Source organism: Amphiura filiformis, chromosome 12, assembly GCF_039555335.1.
Source record: "Amphiura filiformis chromosome 12, Afil_fr2py, whole genome shotgun sequence".
Classification (NCBI taxonomy): Eukaryota; Metazoa; Echinodermata; class Ophiuroidea; order Amphilepidida; family Amphiuridae; genus Amphiura; species Amphiura filiformis.
In genome coordinates, this window is record NC_092639.1 from 4,348,332 (window position 1) to 4,358,269 (window position 9,938).

The window sequence follows — 9,938 nt, forward strand, 5'->3', positions numbered from 1 at the left end:
ATGGTAACCGTCTTTTGTGGCCTGGCCTCGTCCAAACGGAGGCCAGGCCGCGATGCTTGTTTTTAGTCAATTTTCAAACTAATAACTTCTCAAATTCCATTCTCCAAAATCTCTAAAAGCAGCAAGTTGAGCTGCTAATACTATCTTGGGAGTAAAAATAAAAAAAAACCTTATCATATTGCACTCTACTGTAAATATGCACATCAAACTAAATGCCCATGGCAAAAAAATGCCCCAAACTGTAAATGATTGCTTACATAATTTGTAATTCAGACATTTCCAGAATATAAATACGCAAGCCCTATAGTTATCTCGGCGAGGGCGTTGGAAGCGGTTGGACAGGGTGGACGAAGTCCAGGAGCCCTGGAGGGCCCTGATCAAAAGCGAAAATGAAGTCGGTTAGAGATAGAGCTGATAAAAGCGTTGTTAAAAGGGTCTCGCGCTGCTCCTTGTCCATGTGCCCCAGAGGCTTTTGCTACGCCCCTGATCCCGGCAAGTATGATTCAAGAGGCAAGAGCCCTAATACATGGTAAACTGAACAAAACATTACTGTAGTCTCTGGAGAATGTTGGGTGGTAATAGTACCACTGGTTATATCTGGCCTTTCAGCTCCCCCAGCCACTGACCAATCAGGTGAGGCATATCCAGCAAACAAGGACGAACACGGCCTAGTGGCTTAGAATACTTGCTTCTGGTCCAGGTTTAATTCCCTGGGTGGTACCTTAAGGGGTATATTGGCTTGGGAAAAGTCTTAATTTGATTTGAAGATGGTGATCGAACTCTTTGTTTATAATTTTCTGGAAAATCCATAAATCCTTCATTTCAGTATATATGTACAATGCAAAATATATCTTTTCTAACACAACTCATTCACTTCAAGGCAAAGTAGTCACTAGTGTATCCAGATTCGCTAATATCAGGTTCAATCTGTTTTAGCGATTCTCGATCAGTTCTTGCATCCTTTTTGTTAATATCTCCATCCCCATCTTTATTACCATCATCATCATCATCTTTATCATCATTGTCATTAGTATGATCCTGGTTAGACTGACCACCCTCTTCGGGTAATCCATTGTCACTTCCTGCAGTATAAGTAGCGTTTGAATGGCCACTGCCATTAGAATGGCCGCTACCATGGCTACCTGTAGAACCGTCAACGCTAATATTAGACACAACATCTTCTCCCTCTTCTTCAATCTCATGTGGAACTCCATCATCAGGACTGGCAAAGGTAGTTCCTGCATTGTCTTTTCGAAGAATATCCGCATCATTTATATCATCTTCAGGAGGAGTCCTTGTATGATCTTCAGACATTCCTCCATGATACTCGTCATCAACTAATCCTAATCCACCGATGCCAGAATCAGCAGAACTTGCGCGACAATCTTCTCCATCGGTGCCATCTGGTGGTTTCCCATTGCATCTGGTTGGAGATGGGTATTGACGTCCATTGCTGATTACAGCAACAGTTACATGGTTGTTGTTCGGATTGTCATCCGTATATCCTTGGTTTACTCTACCCTGCTGCTGATTTGTGGCGTTTTCTATGTGTTTGTGTCGAGTCTTCTTTCTTCCTCTGCAAGTAAACATACAATTAGAAAGAAGGTTTGTATAACATGTATAAAGGTTATCTATCAAAAGCCGAAACGTCCACAGTGAGTACCAAGTTACTGGATTTATAGATAATTATTATAATTAGATAATTATATATTATTGTTTTGTTATTAAATATGTGAGGTCGAAGGCAACATTGATCTTACCTGACGATGAGGCAGACACAAACGATGATCGCAACGAGAATAAGAATAAACAATGCAAGAGCGACGGCACCAATTATTGCTGAAAATAGGAAGGGGAAACACATCTTAACTATAAAATAATTAAGGCTATAATTTGACAACCATGCACAAAGTGACTGACAATTAAAATCACACACTCGATTGTAGTATGATTATGATTTACATGAACATTATTGTGTAAAATGGCTCTACACATTTCTTCCGAAACCATCGGACATCATCAGGTGACTGATTCAGTTCGATTGGTTACGTGAGAGACGGCGACCAATTCCTTTCAGTGCCTGGTCCCACGCGTTCGAGTCCTCGCAGTTTGGAAGGTGTGTGCGCGAAGCCGTCCGAGGTTGGGAGAGAATCAAAAACAGGACAGGAGGACTACGCTTTCAACTCTCACACGCGTGGGACCAGGCACTGAAAGGAATTGATCACCGTCTCTCACATGACCGATCGACCTGAATCAGCCGCCTGATAATGTCTAATGGTTTCAAAGGAAATGACATGTTTAATAACGTAACGTAAGTTCCAGTATTTGATTTATTCTGTACTTTCATTTATTAGCTGATCTTATTGCATCTCATGCAGTGTCTTTGCGACTTAAAATTAATGTAGTAAGAAAATAATTATGATTTAGAATTCACATGAAGCGCCTGTATGAAACCGGAGCCAGAATAACCGTTTATTTCTTTGATCATTTTACCTGTAATGAAGAGACTGGATCCATTTCGTTTATTACCATCGTTACCATGGTTACCACCTCGTGGTGTCTGCTTGCCGGTTGGGATTGGAGTAGTTGTTATGTATCTCTCATCTAACAAAATACAATAAGGTCGTCAAAAACAAATCTTGTTCCACGGGTCTGCTTTCTTTCTTCTTTGTGAAAGAGGATAAATGACTCATAAAAAACTCCAAAATCTGGGGCGGTTTGGCCCGTAGAACCGGGTTTTTTCGTTGCCTAAGGATTTGTTCAGTAGAAGAAAAGAATGGTGAAATGGGATAGTCTGAACAACCAGTCGGCACAACATCCTAACCCCTGTTTCTAATAACATATCCTGCATGCCATTGATTCAGCACACAAACACACACTCCCCTACAGCTGGTTTTGATATAACACACCCCCACCCACCCTACCAATATAACCATGATAACCACAAGACGGATGCAAGTGGGGCAGGACCACCGTTACACCTTAAAAAGGGAGAACACAAATTGACGAATAGAATTTGCAGGCGATTAAAAAAAGCGGCAATTTTCATGATTGCCTCTGAACACAACACATTTGCGTCGGGCAACATACCTACGCACACTGGAGGTGCGTCATTATTCCAAATGACTTCATTAGAGTCGCCGCCAATCACACATTGCGTCATGTTATTTCCAATGAGCACAAATCCAGAATCACATTGAAACAAAGCTGAAGAACCAAAGTCAGGATAGGTCGCTCCATAAAATAGGGTTCCGTTATTAGGCTGGGTCAGCTCGACACAAAAGCCTTTTGTTACTGCAGGAAACAAGAGCAGATAAACAAAAGTTATGTTAATTACAGGAATAATTAATCCTGATATGGATAATATTTATTAGCAATTTAAGAAGCTGTGCAATAATTTTCTACCTTAAATGCGCATTAATTTCCCAAATATTATGCCAAAGGTCGATTTCCCCTGTTCTGTCGATTTTGGGCGTTTACTGAATCGACAAGCGTCTCAAATCGGACGAGAAAACGTCCAAGAACACCAGCACATACTGCAGTTACTGTCCGTTTTCCTATACACAATACACAGTGCTCTCACCATTGACGCGTGACCCCTACAAATGATGTATGTTGGGAGAATGGACACTTGCCTAGTTAACATCACTGTGTGAAAAATAACCAGCCAATATTTTATTTATTCTCCAAAACTTCTAGCAAATATATTTCTCTAACATGACCTAAAATTACAGCTAGGTTAGATGTTCAGAAATGGTCGTACTTTTGTAAAATATGAGTGAGGGCAAGGCATAGCTAGCCAACTCCCCGGGCCAACTCCCCGTGTTATTTGAATGGAGATTTGACCGAAAATATTGGTATCGGACCGCTCACTTCTGAAGGATGCCACAAAAAAACCGGTAAAAGCTACATTTAAATTATTCTAAATAGGTTCTAGAAAATAAAGTTTTGTAACATGTCCTAAATTTTTAGCTAATTTAGGTGTTTGGAGAGGGTCGTACTTTTGTGTTTTAGGAAGGACATGTAAACGACAGATAACACCAAAAATATGAAGAAATTATTTCTAAACCGTGTTAAGTCAAAAATCATTATGTTGCTCATTTTCAAGAATGCTGGTTTACAAAAAGCACGACATTGTCTGATTTCGTGAACAAAGCCACACATAACATTGTTTCCTTTCGTTTCCTTTATAATCGGTTACCCAACTGAAGCTATGAATACGAGCTTTATTGCGATCGCACATGAAAACAGTCACTTGTGCACAACCAGAGAAGATCCGATTTAATCAGTTGAGCTGTTTCAATGAGTGTTATCTTGGTTTAATAGCTTTTAATGGGGTTAAGTCCTGCAAAGGTCGAGATGAATTCTACTGTAGACATGACTGCATCATGATCAACTAACTCCCCGTAAGCAATGCTTACTAACACCACCATCACCTCCCTTCCCATAAGTAATGTGCACTCTTTTTCAACATTGATGGTACAAATCCATGGTCTAAATAGTTCCCTTTGTACTCATAAGTATGTCGTTACTTTGTTCATTGGCAGTCACAAATCAGTCGCTTATTGCTTGCAAATGATAGGGATTCTACGGTGGTTATGAAAGGTCACAACGGCTTGACAACATTTTCAGCTTAATGCTTTATGAAATCTACATCAGGCTTAATGTACATGTTCAGGGGTGTAGCAAGAATCTCGGGGCCATGTGACAAGGAGCAGTGCGGACAATTTTAAAATCTTTCTCTTTCTCGTATTTCATTTCCGCTCTTGATCGCGGCCACTGAATCATCGGGGGCCCCTGGACTTCGTCTACCCTGCCACCCGCTTGCTACGGCCCCGTACAATCATTACAATAAAGATGTATTTTAAATACAAAATTTTTAAAAGACTGTTTCTTACTATCATACACAGCCATCTTCCAAATACCACCACACGCTTGATTTACATCTCCAGGACAAACAGTCTGTGAGCAATCCCGCTCTGGTTCTTTACCGTGGCGATCATATTGAGTATCAGCCATACCACAAAAGCACTGACGACCATCCTCTACCGCGGCGTATTTTGGGACACCCTCGATAGTCCGACAATGTTTTATACATCTAGATACGCTCATTTCTTCCTTTTGTTCAAACGTCCCATAAGGCATTGCGCGTGGTAATTGATCTTTGAAGCATCCTTTGTAGCCTGGAACTATGGGTAAAGGAAAGAAAAAACGGTGGCATGGTTTGAATTGCCATGACATTTTATGCAGTCATATTTTGTATTGATCAGTAATTCGCGACGACGTCGGTGTAGTTTGCAAACAAAAAGTGAAGCTTCGCGGCGTCGTCGATGTGGTAGGGTATTCTAAAGGTGCTCCCAACCTCGTTATTTTATTTAACACACAAAAAAGAACCTACATTAATTCACAACTTATTGAAAAAATAATCATTAATTTGTTGATTGCTTTATTAAAGCTTTTGAGCAGCTTTGAAGTTAAAACCACCATTAAACTATTTTGCTGACATGGCGATAACCATGCATATTTAACAAGAGAATACTGTTAATATTTTAGTGTGTGTGAGAGGGCAAAGCCAAATGTTTCCCTATTTGTCAATTGTATGTCCCATTTCTTATCATTTTAAAGAGGAAGCCCTATCAGATCAGTTCTTCTGGGTGAACCAAACCTGCCTGGTTATCAAATTAATCAGTGACAAGGTTACCTGTGAATTTGAAAGGTGCTAATTGATATCTTAATGTTATTGCATCAATTAGCACCTGTCAAATTCAAAGATAACCTTGTCACTGATTAATTTGATAACCAGGCAGGTTTGGTTCACCCAAGAATAACTACTCTGGTGGGCTTCCTCTTTAAGGACACATTACTTTTTGCAATCCCAATTTTATCCCCTGGCTACGCCCTTGGATTAGGGTTTTTTATATGATTGTCATACCTGCACATATTGCAAAGGCTGCATTCCCAGGTTCACAGCTCGTATTACGAGGTGGTCCGTGATAACAATGCAACACTGCACCATGGTCTATAGAGAAATATAAACATTCATTTGAATTTTTAATGTATAGACGAGTTGACTAACTTGACTTCTAACGTCAAACTCCCGCCACATCACAATAAGGCTATTGAACAGTGTAGTGGTTGCATGGGGTTCACTCAAGCATATCGATTTACCAGTCACTTGCCTTTGTTGATAAACATTGAGGTTAACTCATCTATAGCCTACTGCTTATAAAGTAAATTTAACGTGACATGATTATTATTAAGGTTAGCAACTATTTTAAACTGTTGTGATGTGGTACTTCACAGCATCCTGCGAATGGTATTAAGCTTTGACAAAAAAAATTTGTATAACAAAGTCAAACATAAGAATGACTTTTTTAGATGCTTATTTTCAATTCTAATAATTTTCCTCATAATACAATTAAAAACAAAAGAAATATATTTTTATTCTTTTTTAATTATTCTTATGTTTGACTTTGTTTTATTAGGGTTTGTAATGCTATTGCTTTTGTTTTTCATTGTATTATGAGGAAAAATATTAGAAATTAAAACCTCATACTAAATTCCCCCTAAATCGTGACATAGCTGCTAAAATCCATACACCTATGGAAGACAATCTCATGACCTTAATCTTCCACACATGGGGTGTAGATTTTAAATGGAATCATCCATTCAGGTAACCCCATTTGAAATTGGCACTCCCTGTCTAGGTCTGGAGACTTGGCAGCCCCTTTCGAAATTCATATTTCAATATCAACTCATATCCCAGCAAACACACAACGTTTTATAGAAAAGGTTTAAATGTCGGGTTATATAAAGGATTTAAAAATGTTTTAATGACATTCAAAAAGCATTTTTTTAAACGTGATGCAAAACATTCGAAAACTGTTGACAAAATATTTTGCTTAAATGTTTGCCCAAAATATTTAACACCCGGGTTTACAAAAACGTTTTAAAAACGTATTCGTGATCTTTATATGACCTGGCATTTAAATGTTATTTTTTAGAATAAATGTTTTAAGAACAATTTTCCTGGGCTCACAATGCAATGATTACAAGTTCAAAATGAAAACCGCGTAAATCCGAAAATCGCGACGTCCTAAGAACATGAAGAATTTCTAGCAGTCGGGTTAGACCGGGTCTAAAGTTAGACCTAGTCTAAGTGGAATTTAGTACCCGGAGAAAGGACATTTTCCTTTACATTTTCTTAAGTTATTTTGTATTATTTATGAACTTTGCATCTAAATCTTTAGAATTTTCTAGCTACTCTAGGAAGGAAATAAGAATAAAGGACCATTCCTGATGGAACTAAATTCCACAAAATTCTAACTTTAGACCTGGTCTAACAGCTGCTAACTATTTTGTGCATACGGGCCTAAAATGCACCATGTTCCTAAACCAGGTCCTAAAAAACAGGTGTCAAATTCCAAGAGACAGCTTGTGTTTCAATTCCTAAACACTAGCCATCAACTTCCTAAAGATGTTTAGCGTTTAAACATACAGAAAAGTAATGCAAATGATTTAGTGTTTAGAACAAAAAGAGGTGTTTTAGGATCTAAACGCTGGTTATACCTTTTAGGCACTCGAAGTAATCCACGGAGCGTTGTAATAGTCCGTTACCAAATCGTCCTCTACCAGCGAGCCACGCACCAGGATAACCCATACGTTGACATGCCCAAATCACATTATCTATATTCCATTGCCAATCAGATGTGCTTGATATGTTATTATTTTCATAACATATTTCATGCCACGTTTCATTAATAGATATTTCAATCCTTCCAGCATTTGGCATATGTGATGGACTTCCAGCAAGCCGTAAGGGTTGACATCCTGCAAAAAGAAGGCGAAAGTTTTATCACCAAAATGAGCGCAAAGGATGTATCTACGATTAGCTTAGGTCGTTTGGGCGTAAACGCGTGCGGTTTTTTTTATGACGGATAAAATATCTTAGGGGGTGGTACACCCCACCCACCCTTCGTAGTTAGGCTACATTAAAAAAAAAAAGGTTCTGCAGGCCAGAAAGAGCCATCATATGAAAGAGGTTCTGAAGGCCCAATTGGACCAACAAAAAAAAGAACTATTTTGGTGTGTGTTGCTATTTGTAATTTCCTACTACCATTAGCTGTCCTGTATGTCATGTATGTAGAACCCATAGAACCCTTTTTATTAAATTTAAGAGTATTAGGCTATATGTATCATGAAAACAACATCAAAACGCCAAAAATCATTTCAACAAGTTTTACTACGAATTTATATGAGAAGGGGTAAATTCACGAAGCGGTTACCATTGTAAATCTTGAGGCAAAGGCTAGTGTGCACTCGTCATTAATTTAAACATTACCATGCATCATTATATTTGAAGAGTAAATAAATATTATATCTCGCCATATTTGGAAGATGGGGTCAAATTCAAATCTAATTTAAAATAATAACAGATGACTATGATAAAATACATAGCAATTGATTAAGCTACAGGACAGGAAATCAGATAAATAAACAAATACATACCTCCGCCACCAAATAATCCAAGAATTAAAATCAATTCTGCAATCGCCATTTTCTCCCAACTTGTTGATTTTCTCTTTACGACTATTGATATTGCATCAGTCCGTTAATCGCATCACTTAGTTAATTAATAGCGTTAATTATCAAAGTGACATCATTTGCATAAAAAGAATTTATATTTCCTCTTTCTAAAGAGTCGCTGACGCGCACATAAAATGGCGAAATAAACAAAAATAAAATCGATTCCAGGCAGGCCATTTTTATGCGAGTATCGAATTGCAAATTTTGATGAATTTTTGTCCGTTTCAATTTTTATATTTTATTGCTAAATTTTATGAGGAAATAAAATGAGTACACGATATTATTTTTTTAATCCCTATTCAACGCAATGGATGTGTTGTCTGTCTCCACTGCAAAACCAATGTATAAATAAATTATGAAAACCTTTGCATTTTTGTCAGATGGAGGATTGATACCTTCCCATAATGTACTGCGATTTGACATGCATGAGAAAGTTTTAATTTTTTATAATAAATTATAACATAAAATCAAACCAATTGGATTGCCAAGAAAATATGGTCATACAAAAAAATTACTATCAGGGCTAATATTTCAATCTTTAACGGTTGAATATGTGACCATCCACCACAACTGAGCCCGGATGTCTCCAGTGCCACTATTGAGATATGCTCCATTGAACTTAACAATAAACAAAAGGAAACAAAGGATTTATTGACTGTTTTATTGATTTTTCACTACTTAGGCCTAAATGTCAAGTACTATAGACATCATTTTAAAGCTAATTTCAACAAGCAGAATATTTTGGTTGAATATCTCAAAAATGATGATTGGCGACTTCAGGGATCAGTTGTGCTGGATGGTCACATATATGAATCGATATAATAGATTAAGGGTTCAGATAGCGACGTTTTCACGTATTTTTGTGGGACCTGAGATCGAGAGCACATCAGACATATCGAATTGCATTTTAAATGCGAGGAATGGGCTATTCCAGAAAATAGATGTACACCCCCTATCTAGAGGAGTTCGGATTTCCGGACTTATTGTCCAATCGGGACTGTTGCATGTTGGAAATCCAGACTTTTAAAGTGTCCAAAGGTAAAAACATCCGGCAGAAAAATAGTTCAAAATCAGAAATCCTCAATTTGAGAGCTATACTCATCCGTTTCAGTCAAAACACCTGATGCAAGAACCCGAAAAAGCACGTGAATTCAAGCTAAAAAGTTCCAAACGGGCTGAAATATATATAACAATTTAAACTCTCAAAAACAAAACAAACAAAAAACCTGCATTCAGGCACGATCGAACCTGATAGTGCTGTATCTCTAAATGATAGACCAAGTCAATTTGAAAAATTTTCCATACAAAAAAAACCTTAAGGGTGGAAAATCGCATTGCATGATGGACGTGAT

General features: G+C 37.9%; 1 protein-coding gene across 1 annotated transcript; it reads right to left on the reverse strand.

The window, feature by feature from the left end:
* Positions 1-870: 870 nt before the first annotated feature.
* Positions 871-8,686, reverse strand: LOC140165487 (uncharacterized). Its single transcript, XM_072188778.1, has 8 exons — positions 8,509-8,686; positions 7,570-7,830; positions 5,933-6,019; positions 4,899-5,189; positions 3,091-3,294; positions 2,494-2,604; positions 1,761-1,839; positions 871-1,576 (listed from the first exon to the last, which is right to left on the reverse strand). Exons 1-8 carry the CDS (start codon positions 8,555-8,557, stop codon positions 871-873), a joined length of 1,788 nt encoding a protein of 595 aa, XP_072044879.1. The 5' UTR covers positions 8,558-8,686.
* Positions 8,687-9,938: the final 1,252 nt, after the last annotated feature.

Excerpts from the sequence above, each read along its gene's own strand:
- LOC140165487 (XM_072188778.1), bottom strand. The coding sequence starts at position 8,557 with ATGGCGATTGCAGAATTGATTTTAATTCTTGGATTATTTGGTGGCGGA. Across the intron at positions 7,831-8,508 it reads TGGATTATTTGGTGGCGGAG|GATGTCAACCCTTACGGCTT; the intron begins GTATGTATTTGT and ends TTCTTTTTGCAG. Across the intron at positions 6,020-7,569 it reads TTACTTCGAGTGCCTAAAAG|ACCATGGTGCAGTGTTGCAT; the intron begins GTATAACCAGCG and ends ATTTCTCTATAG.